The 25,397-nt window shown below is 43.9% G+C and overlaps 1 protein-coding gene across 2 annotated transcripts in view; it reads left to right on the top strand.

The window, feature by feature from the left end:
- The first annotated feature begins 15,460 nt into the window (after positions 1-15,460).
- Positions 15,461-25,397, top strand: part of SLC9A7 (solute carrier family 9 member A7) — a 72,171-nt gene continuing 62,234 nt past the window's right edge. For both annotated transcript variants that reach the window (XM_063340265.1, XM_063340264.1), the window contains exon 1: positions 15,461-15,817. In XM_063340265.1, coding sequence (XP_063196335.1) covers positions 15,568-15,817 — 250 coding nt within the window. In that variant the 5' untranslated portion in view covers positions 15,461-15,567. The remainder of the gene's footprint in view (positions 15,818-25,397) is intronic.

Genomic DNA, 25,397 nt, shown 5'->3' with positions numbered 1-25,397 from the left:
CCTCACCTCTTCTAGCTCACTCTCTTGAAATTCAAACAGTCCTCCCAGACCACTGTGTATTTTATACAGACTAGAAAAGCTCTGCAGTCTTTCAGCAACCAGGCTCCTGCTTCTGTACATCCATTAAAAAATATATAATGATTTTTGATAGAAGGAATGAAAATAACATTTGATACATTTTTTTGTTAAAAGCTAAAATACCATTTAATTAATCTATGCAAATCCTAAAACTACATTACCAGAACATTGTTACCTCACGTTAATGAATTATCTATCGTAACAGAGGACTTCATAGTCCGTGTGTGTAAAGAGACTTCTTCCCCTGCTGAGATGCAGCCAGCTGTACAATGGAAATACCTCATCGCCCATGTCAGTAATGCTTCACAAAGGTATTTAAATGCAAGAGAAGAAAGTAACTTTTACATTTCTAATGAGCAGATGCAAGGCAAATGCAAGTTTCTGAGTTGGGATTCTTCCATGCTGCCACGACCAATATACTTGTCTTGCAAAATTATCAGTCCTGTACGAATACGGGATTTTTATATGGCTACAGCTGATTGGGACAGGCCGTAGGTTTTATCTCTCTGTCACAGCACAACCTCTCAAGCTCCAGGGTGTTTCCCAACACCAAAGCAGCAGAATATTTGTTCCAGACAAAACTAATATGACTTGTGATTTATGGGCACATGACTTCTTCAGAAATTGCAAGTGCCTGGTTCAGTTCTTCATTCTCTATTCATATGCCAGCCAGACCCAACCCTCTTGCCTTCTGAGATTTGATACAATCATAGCCCGAAGTGCAGTAATACAAAATTGCAATAATATCATAGTGACTACCAACCATTATTATACTTACTTTAATTTCAACAAACTGCTGTAATTAGTGATTTCCCTTGTGGGGATGTTGTGAAATAGATCTAATTACAGTCTAATACAGAGCTTTGCGATCCCCAGTCAGCAGTTTCTAGGTAACTGAAAAATAAAACATTTTCATTGTAAAGGGTATATTCTAAAGGATTTGGTGAAAGAGACTTGCCATATCCATACCTTCTGGGCACATGCAGCTTGCAAGGAGCCTTTAGCACCTCCACGGTCCTCCCCAGGAGGGCAGGGATCCTATTTCAGCAGGAGAGAAGCCCCTCTCAGGCAGACGGGCAAAGCGTGTGCATGGGCTTTGTCCCTGCATGGGCTGGCTTTTGTCCCCACAGAGGTTTGCCGTGCTGGCTTACTCGCAGGTGAGAAGATCCTAACTCCCCTTCCCCCTTCTCTTTGACACTCTTGTATATCACCCCAAAGGCACAGGGAGGCAGCTGTTCCCAGTGAACACTGGGACCTGGAAAAGTCTGCCCAGGTCTGGAATAGGCAGCATAAGGAAGCGGGAGCTCACTGTGGGCACATCTGCACATCTGCACTTCTCCTAACACTCGGCAGAATCAGGTTTGCTCTGTGCTGTTGGAAGCCTGCCAAAACGCAAGCCAAACTTTCACAATCTTCTTCCTGATGAGATTCATTGTATTCTCTGTGTGTGTCCGCCTGTGTCGCTTAAAGCTCTTGAAATCATACCTCTGTGGCTAAATCTGAAGGCCGTCTTGTTCAAAACAGGTTTTTAATCCTGTTGGTTACAGAGAAGACCTGGAAAATACCACCTCTAAGACATGAAAATCAAGAGGACAAAACAAAAGAGCTTAAATACTACTACTTTCTAAAAGCTCGTTTCACGTTTTTTATCAGGCAATGTTATAAATCCCATACTTAAGATCCTGGCAACTTATCTAGAATTGACATAAAGCTTTGAAAAGTTTTCCTAGTTAAGATTAAATTCACCTGTAGTCATATGAAATTGTGAATTACAGATGAGAAAAATTACACCTGACAGTGGCAATTCCTTACGCAGTATTCAAGAGAAAGGAAGGGAAGGATACTTGACTGCTGGGTTCACTCTCTGAGGCTATGTTCTCATACACGTTTAAGACAGATTTATTTCAGAAAGCATCCCTTGCCCCCGGCAGCTTATTTAAATCCCCCATCACCTATGCAGTGGGACAGCACAAATGTTTGTACAGACATGTGGTAAACTGTGTGGAGGAACTGATGAATGTGAAAAACAACCATTTCAATTAGACATCTGTGCATTTGAATCTCATACACATACTCTTTTTTTTTTGCAGAAGCAGATGACAAATATACCAAATAGTATTTTCACACAGCCATCACAGACTTTGAGATCAGACTGGCCTTTTTTTGGTCTCTCTAGCAGATTCTCTACTGCTGGAGACTCTTGCCAGGCTGAACACCAACAGAAGCTAGTCTGGAACTTGAGACCAGGCAGAACAAATAATATGGCTAATTTTGTGATAAAATGTACTAGAATCTATTTTGCTATTGGTGATGCTGGATTAACGTCCCCCTGTTTTTCAAGCAATATATGGCTTTCCAGCATCTCCTTGCATATAGAACTTACTCTTGGTCACCAGTAACTTTGCTGAACCACACTACTGCTGATCAAAAAAGGAATGCATTTTTTTGTAGCTCTTGCCAGCATAGAGTCTGTTAACTGTGATATACAACTTCAATGCTGGGATAATTTAAGTGGGAACAATGGACACATTTGTCTGTGTCCCAGGTTACTGTGAACTTACGTGCTATGACAAAGAAAAGTGCAAAGAGCAAAACTGAATTAATTCACATTTGCTAACTTGTTTGTTCAGAAATTACCTTCCACGTATTCCCAATTTAAATTACCTTCCCTGTAAGAAATTGCATCAGGTCTACACACCTTTTTCTGTCGCTAGTGTTTGGGACAAAGATGAGTAGAGTTCTATGCAGTACATGAGACACAGAGAGCATACTATTTAAAATCACTCTTAAAAGGCATTACACAGAACTAGAAGTCATTTCAGAAGTTTTTTACTGAAGATCTAAGTAGTCAATTTTTAAAAGGCATAAATTAAATATTGCTGGCCAAATGAATGAAAAAATCATTTGAAAGCAGACCATAATATATTTTATCCTATATAGTTGAAGTATTTATCCTAATATAGCATAATGGACAGCACAATGTATGATACAAAACCCACATGAATTCTGAACTTTGCCGCAAGCCGTCTCAGTGGCAGAAATTCTGTAGCTGAGAGGGTCACAATCTGCTTAAGGGCTGCTAATGTAGTGACTGCACTTACTCAAACACAGCACAATTAAGTTTTCAGCTATAAAAGCATATTCTTGTTTAGCAATTACAGGTTCATAGACCTTACACAAGAGCCTAGCTCCCAGATCCTTTTTTGTGATATGAAGAGAGCTGCCATAACCGGGGTGTTGCCCGACATTCACTTTGCCAGAAAAGCTTGTGTCCACCTGAGCATCTTGCTGAGGCAGGCAGACTCTTCAGTTTAATGTTAAATGAAAATGCAATGTCATGACAATAAAGTTTATGGAGTGTATCTTTCGCGGTTTATGTTTAATAGGGCAGCAATTCAAATAACAAGCTGCAGTGCTGATTCAGCAAGGCATGTATGCACTTGCTAAAACCTACAGATTTCTGTGGGATTTAAGCAGGAGCAAAGAGTTAGGCACATAGTTAAAATTTAGATGAGCTTTAACGGCTTGCTGTATCAGAGCCCAGCAGCCCTTACTTTCTTCCCTGAGATGACAGGAATTTTTTTCTTCTAAAGAGGCACGCCGGTTCCCTTTGTATCCTAGTTAAAATGGACAAGATCATCTGCCAGCATCTGCCTCCGGTTACGTGTCTTTATCCTTTATCCAGGTCTCTAGCACCTGACATTGGGGTGCTCAGTGGAGAACTGTTCCAAAAGTGGACATTTGGAAAGCTTCACTCTGTCACAGTCCTAATGTCGAAAAGGAAAGCCAAGAACGCACCCAGTAAAGGTTACTTGCTCTTATCACTTAATACCTTGCCATTTTTGGAGCCTAGATAACTTTTTGACTGTAAAATGACAGAGGTTCTTTTTGGGTTTGCTTTCTTCCCCCCCGCCTTTCTTAGTGTCTGACATAGTACCAACCCTCTTTCACTGTTGGTTTGTGCTGCTGCAGTGGCATGGGAGAGGGATTGCTGAGGTCTGGGGTAGACACTGTCCTCCTAATTCTGGTGCAGCAGCCCATCAAAGAGTAGAGTAGTTGGAGGTAGCAACATGTTAATTTGCTGTTGCACAATTCATCAGAATTTATCTGAAGGCTTATTTTGCCTTGTTGCACAGTCTATTGATGCTCTTCCAATTTCAAGCTCTCGACATTAATTTTGTGGGGTGGTTTTGTCTATGGTGCCAACCTGCCATGCACATTGTCCTTGTGGGTGAGAACAGTGGCTGCCTGCTGCTCCCGGGGAGACTGGCAAAAAGTGAGAAAAGCGGAATCTCCAACTAAAATGTAGGAGACATCACTTATCTGGACCTTGGTGGAATCCTGGCAAAACATACTCAAGGGCTGCAGCAGGGCTGGACCCTGCCTACATGAACTTTAGGGAATTACACAGGAATCTGTAACCCTGAACAATCCCCACACAGGTCAAGATTTTTATCAAACCTCATCAGCATGGTAACGAGCCAGTGAATCAGATCTAAACTACACATTTAAATATTCAGTGTTAACTGTAAAAAAGTCCTGCTGTTAAATTAAACAAATACAGGATCCCATTTGTTTTGCCTTTTCTTCCCTTTCTGTCTTTCAGCAGAATGTGCAATAGACATTCTAGATGCTGTTTTTGCAAATACTGCTACGTCACTGTAAGACACTGAGGAATAAATTAGTTAAATCGTTGATAACACAAAATAGCAAGGGATTCTGCAGAGACAGCAGATGGAAAGAAAATACTGAACTAATCATTATTTGGAAGGGTTTAAACTCTAAATCTTGCTTGCATGTTAGGAAGACTCGTTACACTAAGACTGGTTTTCAAATAATGTAATTTGCGCTGAAGGAGCAAAAATGTTCATTACAGAAATCAATAAATGAAAATGGTCAGACAGAGAGGAACAGGGGTGGAATGAAAGATATGTTCTCTTGTAAAATAGACCCATTCACCAGAGAGAGGTACGAATTAGACAAATCTGACATGTGGAAAGACCTTCCTCTCAGTTCAGATAGATAGAAATATAGATTTTAATACTGTAAGGAGAAATCACAAAGGAATTCTGGGATCATATACAGGGGTACGTACACTCCATGTAACCTACATATAGTCTAGGCAAGTTGACCTTGACTTAAGGGTCAAAGGAAGGGAAGCACAGCCATGTCATGAGAATCTGGTGCAGAGCTGGCCAATGTGGGAAATGTCTTTAAGGGAGATGAAATCTCTTCTCATTCAACACTGTGCTGTTTTGATGAATTTCAGTCCCTCTCTTTCCGGGAACTCAGGAGTTATTCCAACTGCAGTAACCCCTCTAAAATTTTTTCAGCGAGAGAGGCATCAGGACAAGGCTGAATAAAAAAAAGAAGAACCAAAATCCAATAAGGATGGCTCACTTTGGGACTCATACTTTACTCTGTTTCAGACCTATTCAGCAGGATCTGTGTCACCAGCAAAACAGTCTATTGTCTCTGGTTTTAATCATAGATTCATAGAATGGTTTGGATTGAAAGGGACCTTAAAGATCATCCAGTTCCAGCCCCCCTGGCGTGGGCAGGGACACCTCCCATTAGACCAGGCTCATCCAGCCTGGTCTTGAATGCTTCCAGAAATGGGGCATCCACAACTTCCCTGGGCAACCTGTTCCACTGCCTCACCACCCTGACAGTAAAGAATTTCTTCCTAATATCTAATCTAAATCTCTCCTCTTCCAGTTTGAAACCATTACCCCTTGTCCTATCATTACACTCCCTGATGAAGACTCCCTCCCCATCTTTCCCGTAGGCCCCCTTCAGGTACTGGAAGGCTGCTATAAGGTCCCCCCGGACGTTTCTCTTCTCCAGGCTGAACAACCCCAACTCTCTCAGTCTGTCCTCACAGGAGAGGTGCTCCAGCCCTTTGTGTCCCTCCGCTGGACCCATTCCAACAGGTCCATGTCCTTTTTGTCCTCCTTTCCTTTAGATAAGGAAAAATCTGTCTCTCCTCTACTTCTGTGAGTGATTGCACATCTTCAGTACAGGCAAACTATCAAAAAGTGTCATTTTTTTGGAGTTTGCAGTACTTACTGGGATCCGCTGCTGCCAAACAAATTGGATTAATGGGTAGGTTTCTTTAGCTCTGGCATAGAAGGTCTACTAGTTGGATACATAACTCTTGAGTTTGTTACCCAAAGCAATCACTTTGTAGGCAGTGGAAAAAAAACTTTGGAATGGCAATTCATCTCAGATAAGCACTTTTGGATGGTAGCTAACCCGACCTATCTCAACTGTCTGTTTTTCTTTGTTAACTATAAAGTCGACGATGGGTGATGAACACAGACATCAAAACTTTAGCTGTCTAAAGCTGACCTTCCAAAGCTGTTTTAGGTAAATCACACTGGTTTTATGTGGCACTGTTTATCACTGATTATTTCTAGCAGTTCTCTGTAAGTTATGGGTGCTATACATAAATGAAACCACAGTTCATGCCAGAACAGGCTTACATCTGGAAAGCAGCTAAGCCAAATCAGCTCACACACACATTAAAGAGGTGCCTGCTATAACAACTCAGCTTCAAAAAACTGGCTAAATTACACTCACTTGTTAATTATGAAGATGATATATCTATTTAGATAAATATGCTGAGTAAATAACCCCAGATCACACCCCGAAACAGATCCATTAAAAGTCTTATTCAGTCATATGAAAAGAGGTTCCCATTTAAATACTTTTGTAAGATAAGGCAAACAGAATGTTAATTTTCTGGGTTAAATTGGTCTGTGTACAATTTTTTATACTACCTATTAAAAATTGTTTCCTTTTAAAATAATTGCTTTGAAGTTCCTGTCTCTATTTTGCAGCTATTTGCATGCCAAAGGACTAAATAGCAAATAATAGAATACAACAAGGAAATAATTAGAAAACGTCAGGAATACAGACAGCTGCCGTGAATGTAAGAGAAGCGCACAAGATAAAGGCCCCAAAACCCCAGAATGTGAGTGAAACCAAAGGCAAGTGCAAATAAAACAAAATATGTCTTCCGTAACGAGCAATTGCACTTTGTCAAAATGTCTGTGCATCTCAGTTGCGGCAGAGCACTGAAATATTTGCCCCTGACGGGCTGTTGGGGACTGACTCGCTGCACACTCAGCGTGGCTCAGAGGCTGCAGAAGATGATGGGTGAGAAGGGAAACCATGGGAACAGGGCCCATAACTCTAAAGAACGTAACTTGTCTGTCTCAGGGTGTCCTGCAACCTGCCGGCTGTCCTGCTGAGAGACTGCGCCAGCAAGTCCCTGTGAGAACACTGGTCTCCTCCTCGCAGTCCTGTGGGAAAGCCTGGTTTCCTAATCCCACAGTCACATTCACTGTTTTCTGCTGCCGTGTTTGTTGCTCTTTCCACCCCATCTTTGTGCCAGTAGCTTCTTTCTGGCAGCCCTGGTCCTACCTCTCCCTGCTGCCAAAGTCTGTATCCAAGGCAGAGGGTCACTCCTAGCCTCCTTCTCTTGCTGTGGGAACTCCAGACCCTCTAAGGGGATGTCAGCAATGACAGCTTCACCTCTCCAAGGGAACAGAACCCTGACAGAACTGCAAAAACAGTGAAACAAAATATTATCCTTCTGCTGATGTTAAAAAAAAACGTTGCTCCTTGTTAACTCTCTGAGTCGCTGCAGAGAAGACATTGCAGATTTTACCTCTTGGTTCTCGTTGTCATTCCTTCTTTCACTGGTGTTGCCCGGGTTCCTTATTCCTCTACATGAAGACAATAGGCAGGGAAGATTAATGACTGCGTGCGACTAGTTGACAATGAAAGCATCGCTGCAAGACATTTGCTCTGCTGAGTGTTTGGAATTTCTGCTGAATTGAAAACTTTTCTCAGTTTTATCCTGGCAGTGGGACAAAATTTGAGCCGGCATAAAGCCGGCAGTGAGGCAGGGTACAGCAGGACAGAACTGGCGTATATGTGATGGTGCCTCTGTAATCTTGGCTTTTCCCCAACCATATCAGGCTGCTCTGAGTGACTTCATCAGTGCCTTGGGCTTAACACCACTAGAGGTCATGCAACGTATTTATTATCTAAGCTGCTTTTGAAAACCGCTCTAATACTCCACATCTAGTAAATGTATTTGTACCGACTGTATTTGCAGACACTGCTTTGGTCTCTAGATGTCCCTGCTTTGTTTGCATGTAATAACCACGCCACAATAAATCACCCCATCTATTCTATTGACCAAACCGGGAATTTATCTTGAATAGCACACAAGTGGGGAAGGCTGAGGAATTGGGAATATGCAAATAATATTAGCACAAAAAGCCTTTTTTAAGAATGAAATATCGTATCCACTAAAATAAGGAATAAACGGTGAAAGGCAGTGCCGTATAACGTCAAATCCTTTATTACAATAGCACAAATGGTGGTTTGTGTCTGACCTGACGATTGCGATGCTCATTCCACTAACGTATCTGCCTCAGATGTTTCCTATCTTGGGCGCACAGCTTGAGATAATATTGATTGCATCTTGAAGCAGCTGACAGCTGCTCTTTGTCTTTTGATTTCAAGCCTTTTGGTGTCTTTCTCCTCTTTGCCTTTGTCCAGCAGCCTAGCAGTCAACCAAATAACAAGCAGCCCTAACTGTGTTGTCCACATCCAGCTCCACCTTGAACAGGTGTGCTTTTAGAGAGCTGTCAGACTTCACATTCTGCCCCAACTTGGCCCAGCCCCACTTTCACAATTTTTCTAGTAGACGCAGATCTGTTGTGAGAGGGCTCAACTGTTGGAGCCAGTGTGTTTTCCCTTAGAGCTTGCCACAGGTATTAGCCAGGGTCCATCAGGAGCTTGCCCAATGGCACTGCCCTCACCAGCCTGAGTTCGCATATTCTTGGAAGAGAACAATGAGCTCCCAGTACTGGCATCACCTGGCCCTACGCTGCACTCATGCCTGATCCTCATCTTCCAGCTGGGCAGCCCCTTCTGCCTCCCTGACTCAGGGTTCTCCCAAGCTGTGGGGAACTGGCTGCCTGCGTAGCCTTTTGAAAAACACGTCTCCAAATTTCCTACACAATTTACCAGACCTTGTGAAATGAGATCAGTAGTAGTCAATCAGTTGTTTAGTTTCCATGGTAAAAAAAAAAAAAAAATTACAATTAAATTATTCTCATCCTTTTGAAGCACCATTCTCTTCAACTTCTGCCAGTCTGGAAAACTGGACATAAGTACTGTTACTAAACTAGATATTACATTCATAATCTCATCTTTGATAATCTAATCTCATTTTATCATGCATTGATAATCTCATCAATGTATATAAATAACTGAAGGGAGGGTCTAAAGAGGATGGAGCCAGGCTCTTTTCAGTGGTGCCCAGTGGCAGGACCTGAGGCAACAGGCACAAACGGAAACACAGGACGTTCCCTCTGAACGTCAGGAAACACTTTTTCACTGTGAGTATGACCGAGCACTGGCACGAGCTGCCCAGAAAGGTGGTGGAGTCTTCCATCCTTGGAGATGTTTAAAAGCCATGCAGACATGGTCCCGGGCAACTGGTTCTAGGTGGTCCTGCTTGGTCAGAGGAGTTGGACCAGATGACCTCCAGAGGTGCCTTCTGACCCCATCCATCCTGTGATTACTGGCCAGTTAACTGACATTCTGTCACTCTCTTAGTAAGTTATCTACTATCTGTGTAGGAGATTGCTTAGATTGTACAAATTGACTGTCTTAGTATACTGTTAATAATTCAGCCCTTTCACCAGACAAAGAGCCTATGGAAGTATGGCAGGTAAGTTATACCTTCTTATCAAACTACTAGGCTGCTTCTAAAACTGCAGAGAGCAGGGTCCAGCATGATGGGAGCCATTTATCACTCAAGCCCACTTCTCCATGGATGTTTCTTCCTGTAGAAGAAACTATGAGTTTCCTGATCTTTTTTTCCAAAACAAGAGCAAAAATAAGTACCTTCAGACATAACTTCTCAAGATAGATCTAACCTTTTTATTTCATATGTCTAGCCATGCCTCTAGGCTGCCAAGAAGACGCCAAGATACGTAGCATAACTTTACTTACAAAGACTCGCTTTCTAGCCTGTGCAATGCCTACAGGCATAGCGTACTGAGCCTAATCAAGGTTGTTTTATCAAACTGTTTTAATCAAAACTAATTTTAACTGTTTATCAAGAACAGAACAGCAAGTTTTTCCAGGACAGCTTTAAAGATAATTGTACAAATATAGAATAGGAATATTTTATAACAAATTTGAGTTCCACAACACTGTGGCAACCTTCCGCGGGCACTGTGGCTGACTGACAGTAGCAGAGCACCCATGTGCATGCTTGCAGTTTCAAATGATGTTCACATAACTCCTCACAGGGCTAGACAAGATTAATTTTGTGCAAGAGGTCAAATTATAATTCATTTGCCTCAACTGAGGCTCACTTGCTCTTCTCCAGAACTTTTTCAGACCCTTCCAGCAGAAGTTAAGCCACAGCACTAGGATATTCACATGTTTAAATATTTATGGGGAATGTGGTGAGGAGTGATGAGTGGTAAGAACAGTGATCACTTAGCTGCTTCGTCGAGCAATTGTAACATTGAAAGTCATAACCATGATTTGCACCTGCAAAGGGTAATGAACTGCTGTCTTCCGAGGAATAAGAGAAAACCTGCTATGTCCCTAGTAAATGACATTTCCTGGTATCAGCTAGAAGGGAAAAGCAATCTGTTTGGGTATGAGGGAGACGGCAGAACACCCTTCTGTAGATAAAATTTCTAGTCATGCCCCTCTCAGACACTTTGAAGGTTTACCATGACATAAAAGCTGTGAGATGTGGCTGCACAGCGAGTGACTTTTGCACCTTGCAAATAGCACAGAACAGCTTTTACTCTAGCTAGACTTTTGTCTACTGGAAAGGCTAATGTTGATTTCTGCATTTGCGCTGATGGAAAATGACAGTTCTGACATTTTCTCAGATATACGACACCTCTGCAGAACTGGTACTAACAGAGAAATGTGTCACAATTGTTAGCACTTCCAACAAACTGGAGATTCACACAAATTTGTTTTTCAGTGAAAACATGCCACATTCTTCAGAAGTTAATTGCAGAACACTTAGTTGTCTTTAAACTCGTGTCTGCAATAGGGCATGTTTTATGGGATCCTGGAGTGCGTGGATATCTTACATGGACACGAGAGGGTAGCCCATAAGGTGACCCCACTATCACCAGAAGTTGGCTGTAGGTACAAAACAGGTTGCCATTTTAAAGCACAGTGGGAGGTTTTGGCTTAAAGTGGAAGAAAGGAGAAAGAAAGGGAGGCGGTGAGGAGAGTGGCTGACATGCTAGCTGCTCTGCATGGCTGACCTGCCTGCTAATCAACTTGCATTCTGGATTAACGTGCTAGAAAATTTGAGCGTGCAAGGGAAGTTGCATAAACATGCCACATATTAAGATAAGGATTTGTTTGATTTTCCAGTTTGCGATAAGTGCAAGTGACTGTGAGGCCTTTCTCGATCAGGACCAGTCCTACAACGGCGTGTTAGATCAGTGAAAGTCTCAAAACTGCTGCTTTCGTCAGCACAAAGGGCCAGCCTCAACAGACTGGTGCAATACAGAAAAGGTCTCGATGGAGTGCGAGCTCTTCAGTGTTACTGACAAGGAGTGGACGATGTTACCACTAATAGCTCAGAGAGAGAGCAGGGCTTGAAAATAGGACCTCGCGTTTGCCTTACGTGACGTTATTCAACTCTGGGAATAAGAATAAACCTGAAGTGCATATTGGTTCATGTGATAACAATGACTTTCATAACAAAGGAAATTATAAAAATGGTGAATGGGCTATTTGATGGTGCTTCTGGCAGGATGAAATTTTTAATAAGAAAAGACTGGTAGGGGAAATGGAAAGGAACAGGGGGGCTGACCCATATCTGTCTCTACGGTGTTTTGGTCAGACTCATGTGAATCAATCCCGATAGTCAATCATCAATTACGTGCAAATGCACACATTTATTAGTATTTAATACCAAAATCCTTCTGCATCCCTCCAGGTATGGCTGAACTCTGTTGAATGGCTAGAGTTTGTACTTTGCTCAATTTCAGGGCCATCTCATAGCTTTAGGTTTAAGCCTTTGATACCTCTGTTGTGATCCCACTTGGCCACTGCCTTCCTCCCCCCTAAGCGTACACCATTGTTTCTACCTCAAGCGTGGCCTCTCAAACAGCAAGCAGATCAAAGACCTCTGCCTGGGACCAGATAAAAAATAATAAATGGGAAGAAAGCAGGAATAGAAGAAAATGATAGTTTTGCTAAGCAGGCAGGCTGACTTCTGCAACATACATGGTGGCCACCGGACAGATGTAACATCCAGGTCCCACCTGTGGAGAACACAAAGGAGGTTTAGGGCAGAACAGCTTGGGAAGGCAGGTGGAGGCCTGCCAGAAAAAGTTCAGAGCACAAACTGTAACCACAGGGTTACTACAGTGACGGAGCTACCCCTTGAGGAGAAATTACTGGTGTTCCTAAGGGACTGAAAGCACCACAGCAATCTGCTAGCTACACCGCTGTAAGGAATTGAGCTGTGTGAAAACACGTCCTACAAGGATGCAGCCTGGTTTACAGTGATGTATAGACAAGCTCGACTTGATAACTTTTCTTTTTTTCATGTTACACGCTCCAGATGATCCTGTTTAAATCAGTTAAACTATTCATGCACCATTATACCAATCCATAAGCATAGAGACAGCAAACTTTGGCCTGCATGAACCAAATATACTGTGCATATCAAATTCCATGGCAACAACATATTGGACAGAACGCTGAGTTGAAGAGAGCTTAATTACCTCACTGTTGAACTTTGGCACCCTAAACAGCCAGAAACAATCATACTCCCATCACTAGTTTGTGTATGGGATTTAGTTACATCCACATAGTCCAGAGTAAGGATGAGTTATGCCTGATTTTGTGCACAACAGTGGTGAATCTAATTTTTTTTTTAATTCAGTAAAAATATTTTGGGACAGTACCTATGGATGTATTGATTTCAGAGCAGGCATTCCTAGGATAACACAGTACCTGTGCAGAGGCTACAGGGGCAAGGCAGCCATGAAAACGTCTGTAAACGTGAATGTGAAGGTTTAAAGCTCATGCTGATGGTAGCACTGATATGCCAAACTATGGATGAATGTCTTTCACCACAAACGACATAGTTCAGCTGAAAAAAAAAGAAAGAAAAGGAAAAAAAGGTAAAACTGGGCTATTACATTTAACTATTAAAATAATTGCCTGGATATTTCTCATTGTTGCCTGGAGAGCAAGAGGCACAGTGCATAGTGAACTGTGCAAACGTTGAAGAATGAAACACAGGTTACTGGTGGAAGACTTTGCAGAAAGTAACTTAAAATCCTGACTGCAGCTCAGCTGAGAGGCAGATGAAATTGCAATATACGTGGAAATTGTCTTCTTAAAAAGAGCCACCATACACTTAATGACAGACTTTACCCAGCACTATGCAGCACACACTAAAAAAAGACCCCAAAAAACGGAAAAGAGTCTGTTATTGCCATTCAGCTTTATATTTTACAACTTTATCAGCATTACGCATACTTAGCACTATATTGCATACCTGTAGTCTTCTGTGAGGCCTGTAGGTTGTTATATCCTCAAGATACACATTGTATTGTATGTAGGTTATATATCCTAAAGATACACAATAAAGATTTAGCAGTAGAATGCTCTCATTATACCAGAAATGTTAATTTTGAATGTGAGATTTAACATAAGGCAATCTTGGGGCAGTAATTTTTAATGCTTCACATAGGTTTAAGAGCTAGCTCTTCAGGGCAAATTAATGCTTTTCATCTCTAAGAGGTTTACAAATGATGGTGCTACCAACATAAACTTTCACCCCCACACAATCAAATATTTAAAGGTAATTACACATAATTATACTGGATTTTGAAGGCTGTTGAGGAGTTTGCATGAATACCATGTTTAAAAGGACCACATATAAATAAAAATGTGGATTTACATAGCTGTCATCTTGGAAATGTATCTAAAAAGGAGTCTCCTAAACAAAAGTATGTGTGACGAGATAATTCCAGATCCGCTAGCAGGAGGAGAGAAAGTTTGGAAGAGAGACTCTTGTAACTAGAGCACCCCAATAAATACCCTCAGAAATGGCCAAGCAGCAATGTTAAGAAAAGAACAGCACTAAAGGAGATAGCATCTGCTGTATAACCAATTAAGCACGTGGCCAAAGATATCCTGCTTTCTTTGTATGCAAAATAATGGCTAAAAGACATGTTAGAAGTTGTGACTGAAAATAACAATTCTGGGAAAAATGGCACAGGAATAGAAATGCCAGCACTGTTCACACTACCAGTGGAAACCGGGAGGGAATTCCTGTGGTAGCCAAATGCAAAGCACGCTCCTGCTGAAGCTGATAAAAACAAACAAACAAAAGAACCCCCACAAACAACCAAAACCCCGAGTTTTACAGTGTTTTGTATTTCTTTACAACCAAACATTTTCATTACTCGGAATTCCCTGTTTTTTATTTTCTTAAAAAAAAAAAGTAAAGTTTGTGATCCATTAAAGAAAAAAGCTAAAGAAGAAAGAGATGATTTTGGCTTGTTTGCAAAAAGTGACTTTTCTTTGCCTTCCCCCACCTCGGGACGATTTTAAAACAGCAGGCAGACGCTCCTTTTAAATTTGTTTTTGTCAGCAAGAAAATTCAAATGAAAAATACTGACTTGCTCTATTAATTTCCTACAATTGTCTTGCTTCCTCGAAGCAAACCTCCAGGAGGATGTATTTGGATGGAAAACCTCAAGTTAGCAATTCGCGTTTAGTAAGCTTTCCTGTATCTGAATTAAAAAAAAAAAAAAAAAGAAAGGAAGAAAAAGAAAAAAAAAAACACGTGGGAAAACACTCGAGGGAGTATATCCTCCCTCTTTTGGGAGAACTTTTGCAATTTCATCGAGACCCAGAGCGACCAGCGCCTGCGTTTATTCCCTTCCAGCGCTCAGGGCGACCATCAGCGCCGCTCGGCCCCTCTCGGTCCCGGGCAAGGGCAGAGCGGGCTCCGGGGTGATGAATTTTCCATCCCGCACCCGTGTAACAGCCGCTCATCGCCTTGCTCGGCGACCCGAGGGGACTGAGACCGGCACTGGGACCGCAGCGCTGCCCATGCCTCCTCGGCGGCACCTGGGTCTCCCGAAGCACAGCCGACCCCTCAGCCGGCCGGGGCGGGTTGTCTCGGCTTTCTCCCGCCGCTTCACCTCCGCCGGGCCCAGGCGGACACCGCATCCTCACGGCGGACGAGCCTGCGCTCTCTGGACGAGGCCGCCACCTCTGGGGCTGCGCCTTTAAGGGGCCGGGGGAGGCGGGCGGATTCTTGCGCCGTTCCCTCCCTCCGCTCCTCCTTCCCTCCCCGCCGGCCGGGCGGTGGGCAGTGTCCGCGGGCGGCCGCTGCAGCGGGTGTTCGGACGGGGAGCTGCGGTAGCCCGCCCGGCCGCAGCCATGGCTCGGCCCCTGCTGCCGCTTCTCCTGCTGGCAGCCGGCGGGCTGTGGGCGGCGGAGCGCAGCGGCAGCAGCAGCAGCGCCATGGAGGAGCTCGCCACCGAGAAGGAGGCGGAGGAGAGCCACCGGCAGGACAGCGTGAGCCTCCTCACCTTCATCCTGCTCCTCACCCTCACCATCCTCACCATCTGGCTCTTCAAGCACCGCCGCGTCCGCTTCCTCCATGAGACCGGCCTGGCCATGATCTACGGTGAGTCCCGGTGCCGCGCCCCCCTCACCCGGCTCTCTGAGGGCCAGTGTCACCCCCGGCAGGTGGTGCCCTGTGGGGCGGCCCGGCGGCGGCGCGGGGGGGGGGCCCGGTGCTCGGCCGCGCCCCCGCTGCCTGAGGCGAGGTGCGGGTGGCGGCGCTGCGGCCGTGCACCCCCCTGACGGCGGGCGGGCGGGCGGCGGCGCAGGGGTAGGCCGCACCCCGCGGGGAGTGGGAGCCCGTCCGCCGCGGTGCTCCGGTTTCCCCTCATGGCGCCTTTCCTCGGGGGCCGGAGGGAGAAGGCGGGGGGAGGACACACGGCCCGCCGCCTCCAGTGCGGCTGCAGAGCGGTGTCCCGCTGCGCCAAGGTGCGCCCCGCCGCTGTCCGCGGGCGATGGGGTGGCCGTGGTGGCGGGGCACAGCGGGTTAGGGACCCTCCCTGCTGCAGAGAGACGGCTTGACAGGGAGCGTGGCGGGGGGTTGGGGGGCTTACAGCCATTCGGCCTTGCACTTCATGGCAGTACTCATTTTTGGGAAGCGTTACCCAAATGCCCACAGCCCGCTGTGGCGGGCGCTGCGTGGAAAGGAGCGTGTTTCAACTTCGCCGCTGCCGTGGGGTTTGCTCACTGAGCATGGGCATGTTGTCACGGGTGGCTTGAGTTTGCTGGTTGCCCGCTGACTGCAGTGGCACCAGCCACCCCAGGCAGCGCCCGCAGCTCCTCCAAAGCCCGTCTGGTGGAATAAAGGCTGCTCTGAGTTGAGTTTTTCCTCTCCAGACCCCTTTTCTCCCGGTGGAGGTGAGTAAAGGGAGAATAAATCCCTCGGCAGAAGCGGATGTTCTCCCCTGCCTTCATGGGGAGGATGGCTCAGAGGAGCCGGGCTGTGTGCCAGTGCTCTTCATGGCTGGCGCAAAGGTCCACAGGTGAGCCTGAACCCACCTCACCTAAATGCCCACTCCTCTGCAAACTCACACAATTGTATTTTGTGGGCGTTTTGCTGCACAGAGCATAAACAGTTGCAATGAGGAGCAGCCATCCGTTTAAAAAATGATTAGTCTGCTGGTGATTGGCCACTGCCGTAGTGGCGGTGGCACTTCTCCTTCGTGAGCTGCATCAGTTCCCACTGAACAGTGTGAAACACCTACACGGTGTTGGTTGGGATAAGCATATTGAAGGGAACCACAGATGAGAAATTTGGCATTCAAGGGGAGGGGGAAAGTGAATCGTTTCCTCCTCTATGAGTACAACTGCTCTTGAGAGCTACGTGATTGCTTGCAAAGCAGTGGAATTTTCCTCTACTGATGCTTCTCTTAAACCATCCCAATTTGCTCTTAGTCACTGATCTATTTGCTGCATTGCTGTGCATGCTTGTTGCTGAAAACTGAGAAATTAACAATCAGGCATATAAGTAAGTATGGTAAGGCTTAGCACCTAATAGTGCTCTGGAGATGGTAGATTAACTGTGTATGTGCTGATTGGAAGAGACAGCGTAAGGTTGTGTTGAAGATGTTGTTTAGATATTACCACGGTGTTCTCACCTTCAGAAAATTAATTTATGTTTTATGACCATTTTGGTGATTTAGGGGGTTTGGTTTATAGTGGAAATCTTGTGTATGTGGGAGTGTTAATGTATGCAATACAAGTGCCAGGGCATCATGGGCATTGGGTACGCATTTTGATGGGCTGTGTGGGAAATAAGAAATTGCTCAACTGGAGAACTTATGCCTCTCATTAAACTCAGTTTACTCTAACATCCAGTTCTTGATCCATTAAATGGATGCTAGATTCCCAATGTGACGTACAAGTGCTGAAATTATGTATTAGGAAAGGCACTACGATATAGCACTTTCTGCACCACAGACAGCACTGCTGAAAGAGTGATTGGCTCAAACTGTTGCATGTTCTTGGTGTGCCCTTGCTTAAATCACTTTGTTTTCGTAGATCCTTCCTCAATACACTCACCTTCTAAATGAGCCCCTTTAGAATATCAAAATACATGCTGTTCTCCCTCCCAAACAAACTGACCCTTGCCATGTCATGGCAAACGTCTGAGGAAAAGTGCCACTAAAGCTCTGCTGAGGCCTGTCTTCACTTAAGCACTTTGCAGACTCCCTTTAGAGCAAAGAAAACAACATAGCAAGCGTCGGAGTAACTGTTATACTTCTGATAACCAGGCTTTATTCTTCAAATAGCAGTTTCTCCTCTTCATTCTTTGACACTTAAAGGATAGCGGTTAAACAGAGAGATAGGTTTCTATTTTGCTGATAACTTTGTATCTGAGAAATGCACGTTTTCTTTTATTTAAACTATGTATGTATTTAAAACGTGTTTGATCAGTCTGACTTAAACACAAAATAATAAGGCAATATTTCAACTAAAGAGTCCTAAAAACACAAGTTTCTAGCATGAAACAGTTCTGGGTATCTAGATGCTCTCATAGGGGTGTATTTCATATGGTATTATTGGTTTAGGCTCCAAACTCTGTGCACTAGGTAACTTTCACATGGTTTTATGGTAAAGTCTACAGCACTTGTACCATTGATGTTCAACTTTTCTAACAGAAAAATCAAAGTGTTTCTATCATAGCAATTTTCAATGGTACCTGAGAACGTGGCTTTCGTTTACAGGAGAAGTAAGCTAGCACTTCAGAGCTGATTAATTTTTATTGTGGAGACAATGACCTAGGAAAAACTGTCTTATTGCACCTAAACTCTGTTGGTTTCAAAAACCCCAAAACTGTTGGTTTCAAAGTGATAAATCTTTGGATGATTGTATTGGATCAAATACATATTTGACCTGAGCTAGTTAGGACTGCAGGTCTTGGTGGTTACTTGCTTCTTTTGCTCTTTAACAAGAGGTGATGGAGATGGATTTCGGGTTGTTTTTTTTTTTTTTTTTTCTTATCTAGCCATGTTAATTTGCATTAATGTGCAATGAGACCTCTTTCCTTGAGTGTGGTAGGAATCAGGTGGCACAACACTGGCTTGAAACAGTGAGCAGAGAAGCTGCCTCCAGCCAGAGCTTTAAGCAACAACTCTCAGTTATCTTTTCTGAAAATCTATATATGAGCACATCCTGTTCTACTTTTGCGATGTCTCTGCTGTTGATTTGATCACGTTTCTGTTCCGGACAGCATGTGTTTTACCCAGCTAAAAAGTCCGGTGGCCCAAGTACTGCTGGTGCTGCCGAAGTCTGTGTTTCTTCCAGACTTTGAGTTACACGTTTTCTGCCGCTCGTTGACTGAAAGGCATCTGGTCATGCCTGACAGTTTCAGGGTGGTGGTCTAATTGTCCAGACCTCAACAGAACAAAGGCTGCCGCTGCGTCCAGATTTTCTGTGTTTTATATAACTTGATTGTGCTAGCTGCTTTGATTTGAAGATTAAAAAGTCGTTAAAATGATTATGTAGTCTTTCCATGTTTCTTATTTCCTGTGTTGTCACTGTCCCTTCAACAGGCAGGGGCTGCTTGTCTGCCTGTATTATTCTGATGTGTTAAATATCTTTCTCTGGAAATGTCTGTTAAAGTGTGAAATAACATGGAGTTTGCATGAGTGTTTAATGACTTGCGGTGCTGCCTTTTTTTGATGATGTGCAACTTAAAACCCTGGTTTTAACAAAGCCATATGGAAGTCACAGACCTCAGCTGCACATGCTAGATCTGACAATGGTGTACACGAAAGAGGAAGGGACCCAAATTTTTTGAACACCTTAAACTACTCTGCACCTAAAGCTGCAGGGGCAGTGCTGATTTGAATTGATTATTTAGCATGTTATCACACTGTATTATCTGCAGGTCATTCCACAAAATGCATTTGGCTTATGAAGTGCTAAATACAATTGAGTTCTGGTCTTGAAACTTTAACAAGGGTGTTGCTTTGTGGAAGTTAAATACTTGTTGGGACAAATTAAAAAGTTAAAAATTAGAAAGTTAAAAACTTGTTGGGACAGCTGCTCCAGCAACAGTATCACTAATGCAAATCACTATGGAGCAGTTGAAAAACGGAAAACAACAAAAAACCCTTCACCAAACCAACAACCCACAACAGAGCAATTAAGGAATTGAGACTGCTGACACATGTATGCCGATTCGTGATAGTGACACTTGCTTTTCTTTGTGCTGGCCCGAGTCCCAGGGTAAAGTGTTCTGAGCTGTGCTTTTCCTGAAGAGGTTCAGCTCTGTGTTTGGCAGGTTCTTCACGCTCTGATGAGGAGTATCCCCATGTGATAGGGAGCCACAGGGCATGGACCGTGCACCTTGAGAACTCAGGGAAGAGCTTAAGGATGGGAAGTGATGATGGTTCCCCAGCTCTTTAGGAAGCAGCTATCTGGATATGTAGGTGTGTCCCAGGAGATCCAGTGGCCTCACTCCCACTAGGCAATTAGTTTGTCCCTTTTCATAAGTGATAATTTGGGTAACTGGCAACCCACACATCAGCACAGATGTCAGTCCTACGAGGTACCTTCTTGACTGTGGGGTGGTTCTGGATCTGCCCGGAGGCCACATGTGCTAGCACTGCAGGTAAAGGTAAAAGTAAAACTGGGCTTGGGTACAGAGAAAGGAAAACGATATATGAAGAGGCGTATAAAACTGCTGTTACCTTTTGTGGATCAGAAAAGAGAGAAGACGTAAATGTTCAGGATGAAAATATCAGATTTCTTCTGAAATACTCTGTATCAGACTAAGTTTCTGTATCCACAGAGTAGGTACAGAAAAGGCCTATTTTTAGCTCATCTAGCTGCAGTGCTCTCTTGCTGTTACAATTCTAGCCTCTACACGCGCTGGAAATGACCTAACACGCCTCCGTGGCCATCAAAATAATAGCAGTGTTGCTATTTAATAAGCCACTTTCACATAAGCCTTCTGATTTATGCTTCTAGATTTAGAAGCATAACTCTGAGCACCCAGTTTTGAGAACATTATCATTTCTCTGGCAACCTGCTTATTCTTCCTGGGTATTCTTTTAAATCACTTGGTTACAGACTTTCAAAGTGGCTGCTCGGGACACTTTAATTGTATTGCAAATCTTGTCTGTAAGCTTGCAGTGTGGCCTGCAAGTGGATGGAAATTATCATTTTATCTTGTGAGAGATTTTGGAAGAAATGCCATATCTCTTTTATTAACCTACCTGTATTTCTGATTTGTTCTTCAGGTGGGGTAGTTGGGTAGCTCATAAGTTGCTAATGTTTCTGAAGTGTCTTTGGAGTACAATTCAGCTGTACTCCTCAGAGCAGTTTTTTTTTTTTTTAGGGTTTTTTGGTTGGGTTGGGGTTTTTTTTTGGGGGGGGGCGGGTTGTGGTTTTTTTTGTGGTTTGCTTTTTTTGGTTGTTTTTTTTTTTTTGAGAAAGGTCAGCAGTTTTAATAGCAATTAAGATAAATTAGTTCATTTTTATCTTTGTTAGCCTCAGCTTCATGAGATGTTCCATCAAATCGGCACCAGAATAGCCTTCTGATCAGGGGTGTGAGCCAAGGAGAGAAATGCCAACCCTGGATTTCCTCTGTGTGAGGAAGCCTTTGGTGACATAACTGGCTGTTAAAGCCAGTTCTGCCCAACAACACCACACGGTTGTAAGAAGCAGCTGGAGGCTGAAGGGGAAGGTGTTCCTTTGCATTTGCTGTAATTCTCATCTAAATTAGAAAGTTAAACAGATGCCAGTGCCGCTGTGTTGTGGAGCTCACACGTGTGCCTGCCTTCTGCTCCTGTGTGCCTGCTCAATGACTGGTTGCGTTGGTAGGAATGTGCTGAACTGAAGGCAGGTAACATGATGCCTGGTGCACAAACTTGCTGTCAGTGAGGTGGTTCTGCAGCACAGTATATATTCCTGTTGCTCTTGCCTGGGCCCTGTAGGCTTAGTCCACTTCACGTTTTTTTTTTGTTGTTGTCTTTTGCAACCATTTCTGATTTTTCTTTGCTGCCTTGCAATAGAAATGCAACTCTAAACAGGTCCTCCAGGGAATCGCCCTAAAACAACACAAGGACTGAGCTCCTCTGTAGATGCAGAGTATCTGCAGCTACTCAGTAGCTTCTGCTCTTGGTGCAGGTGAGAAGGCTGAAAGAGGGACAATGAGGGAGTGTATAAAAGCTGTCAAATCCTACAGGATGCCCAAAGCTGCTTCTGAGGTGCTGGCTGGTGTCCCCATCTCAGTGCTGCTCTGCTCAGTAATGTTTTAGGGAGAAGGCGGATGGGGAAGATCAGGTCTCAGTTTTCAGTTGTCTTCTTTCCCTTTGTTTAGGCCTTTGTTTTATGGATGATCATAGAAGGGTAATAATAGGGAGCGTTTCCTTAGCTATGTTAACAAAAATTTATGTGGCAACTGGCACGTAATCTTATCTCTGGGTTTCATGATATTGTATTGACTTATGCCTTATGCAAAACAAAACTGACAATTCAGACAAGGTTCTTTCTGATATTTAATTAAAAAAAAAAAAATGTCTGTACTGAAGTGAGTGTAGCTGTTCCTTCTCTTGCCGTGTGTCTTTCTCGCTTTCTGTGCTATAGAAATACCATAGCATCTTAACACTGAAGTCTCCTTCACTCCAAGCCGCACAGCACATGCCCCAAGCCACACAGCAGAGTGCTTTCAGAAGTGCCTCTGGTTCATCTGTACAACCAGCCCTGGGCAGCATTTAGGGCTAGGAGTGCAACCTGTGAAACGCATTTCTAAACTACTGCGTGTCCTGGGCCTACTAAAACTCTAAAGACTTCTGCCGTGTGTGCTCCCAGCACAACTGGAAACAGGCATAAGCCTTGCCTCTGGGTCACTGGGGCCCAAACTCTCCATTCTCAGTGAACTGGCCTTGCCTCTGAGCTGGGATGGTTTCCCACAGCACACATAGATAGCTCTGGAAGCAGTGATGGGAAAGCTCAATTCCCTGTGACAGAAAAGTGATGTTATTCAGCTAGCTATGCTCCCCCTTGTGTCCTCTGTCCCCATGAACCTCAGTTTGTGGGTGCATAGTAGCCCTTTTTCCTTATCCTTCCTTCTGCAAGTTGTCATTCCCCCCCGACCCTGCTTTACCAACCTACCCTGTAGAGTAGTTCAATCAAGACAACATCTTAAAGAGTTGAGTGAAACCTTTCCCTTACTTCTTGTAGGGAGATATTTCCACCCCCATCCCCTGCTATCTGAACAACCATTCTCTCCATTAGGTAGAGGTGGCAGTATCCATCTACTGATCCATAAACCAGGAATCTGAAGCAGGAACCACAGGTCAGCCATCATTTAAAAAAAAAAAAAGGGGGGGGGGGTGGGGGAGATAAGCTTCAGAGCTATGGTGTGTTGTAGGACATGTCCTGTAGTCCAGAACTAGTTATCTTGGCCTGTTAGGGGCCAGAAGTAAAAATATTTTGCAGTTCCTATCTAGACCTTTAACAGGTGCTGGGTACATGGATGCTTTTTCCTTGATCACGTGCTGGCTGCTGTGAGTCTGGCACTGAGCTGCTGAACTGTCCTTGTGTGTTCAGGAGTCAGCCTCAGTATTTAACTCAAGGCTGCTGTTTCCACTCTGACAGGCAGAAATGCCGGCTTGTAGACTCTTTTCTCTCCCTGCCCCCCCCACCCCAGCAGAGTCCTTATTTGTGACTCAGGATTAGTGCTTTATCCCCATTTAATGCTCAATATAGCCTTTCTCCCCCTGCTTTAGTCTAAGTGGTGTCTGTATTGAAAGGATGTGATACAAGCAATTATTTTTTTACAAGGGTATTTATCTTGAAGGGGTTTTTACTAGTGTTGTGAAAAATACACAGTTGTTCTCAGCAGATCAGATATTTTCTGTATCTACCAAAGATGGGTAATTTAGCTCAAACGCGCTGCTTTTTTTCCCCCTCCTATTAAAAAGCACTTCAGCCTGCAATTAACTGAGTGTGAAGGGAGAAAAGAGAAATGGTATAAAACTGCTGGGTGGTTTTTTCTTTTTTTTCATGCCCTGAAATCTGACAATTCACTTTGCTTTAGAAGGGCCTAAAGGCCCTTGAAAGCTATGGTGGAAGAAGCTGAGTTTGGTTTGGTGTGGTTTTTTTTGTTTTGTTTTGTTTTTTATCAGGAGAAATAGTTGAAGGCTCCCCCTCAATTAGGGCAGAGGAGATGAATTGTGCTCTTAGCCAGGGGAGGCATAGGGTTTCTGTGCTTTCTTCTTGGCTTTAGCATTTCATGTTCGGTTTCAAAGGCTGGGTTTAAGCTCTGCATTTTTCCTGATAAAGCTGTGTGTGTGAGCCAAGCACAGAAAAAAATCACATCCCTACCCAGCAGGTTTGTCCTGGCAAAGCTCTTGTAGGTGCAACACTGCTGGCAGAAGGTGGTTGTGGGCTTTTCTACATCTGCCCTGGATGGCCCAGCAATGGGGTAGCTCTGCCACATCTGGAGTGTTCTGCTTGTAAAGCTGTGCTGGCAGGGCTTTGCAGATCTGCTCTAGTCTGGGCTACTTCTCCATAGCTGCCGTTTTCTCTGCTTGCAGGGTTTTCAAACTACCCCCACCCTGCTGAAATAGGTTTTAAAAGCAGCCGGGGACCACTGAAATACCTGGTGCAAACTTTAAGTGCCTGTAATGAATGTATTCCTGGTTCTTCCTTTTTTTAGGCCCTTGGAGGGAGCAGTTTGAACAGCAGAGCTGTGGGTCTGATGGACGCCTTGGTGTGCTGGCTTTGTGGAACTGTTTAAATAAAGTGGTATGCTTATTCTCAATGCCGTGCCTTTCCAAAGTTGTCTTCACTTCTCACTTATGCTTAAAAAAAATAATTAGTACTGAGGAGATCTTTTTTTTTTTTTTTTTTACATGGCTGCTCTTTGACTTTTTCTGCTCTTTTGTTATGAAGTTGGGGGACTATTATTAGTAAAGAAAAGGGCGGAAACAAAGGAGCATGGTATAAATGTATTCTAAAATGCAATTAACTTGTCTGTGCTTAAGATGACAGTCTTCGACATGCTGGCAGTGTGTGGATGCACTTGTGACTCTTACCATCAGTAGGTGAAGAGAAAGCTGTTCATGTGGCTTGGTGTCACCTACACGTGAGGTTCTTCCCTGCGTCGGCTCTGCAGCAGGGCACACTGTGGCCATGCTCGATGCCAACACACTGGGACTGTAGTCATTGCTTCTGAGGCTTGGATGCTACCCCATTAATTCAAGAATTGGATTAAATATGAAAACTGCTTTAACCTTTGCCATTGCTTTGAGTATGAGATACTAATAAAAGATGTTATAACTGATGATAGTTTAAAAATATCAAGTGTCCCACAAGGATATGACTAGCTTTTGATTTGTACTCTTTGAATCCATTAGACTGGATAGTATCTGTTTCCACACTAATTCTGAGAAATTATTCCCCCCCACACACACACTTCTTAGCACTTGATGATGTCAAGTCCTTCAGTAGTGAAATGGGACTTGCATTTGAAGTGTCACATACCTCTCTGCTGTTGTTTTACTGCTGCATGATCCTTCCTACTTGCTCTTTCCTTCATGTCAATCTTCATTGTGCTTGCTGATTGTGTAATGGCCTTTCTCCTGGGAATAGTTTCCTTATCTGTGAGACAGCTTGACTGTTCTTCCTTAAATTGCCTTCTTAGTGAGCAAATTGTTAGCATTGAA

This window comes from Chroicocephalus ridibundus, chromosome 1, assembly GCF_963924245.1.
Source record: "Chroicocephalus ridibundus chromosome 1, bChrRid1.1, whole genome shotgun sequence".
Lineage (NCBI taxonomy): Eukaryota > Metazoa > Chordata > Aves > Charadriiformes > Laridae > Chroicocephalus > Chroicocephalus ridibundus.
Note: the sequence above shows the minus strand (reverse complement) of the source record. Positions and strands in the feature narration are given on the sequence as shown.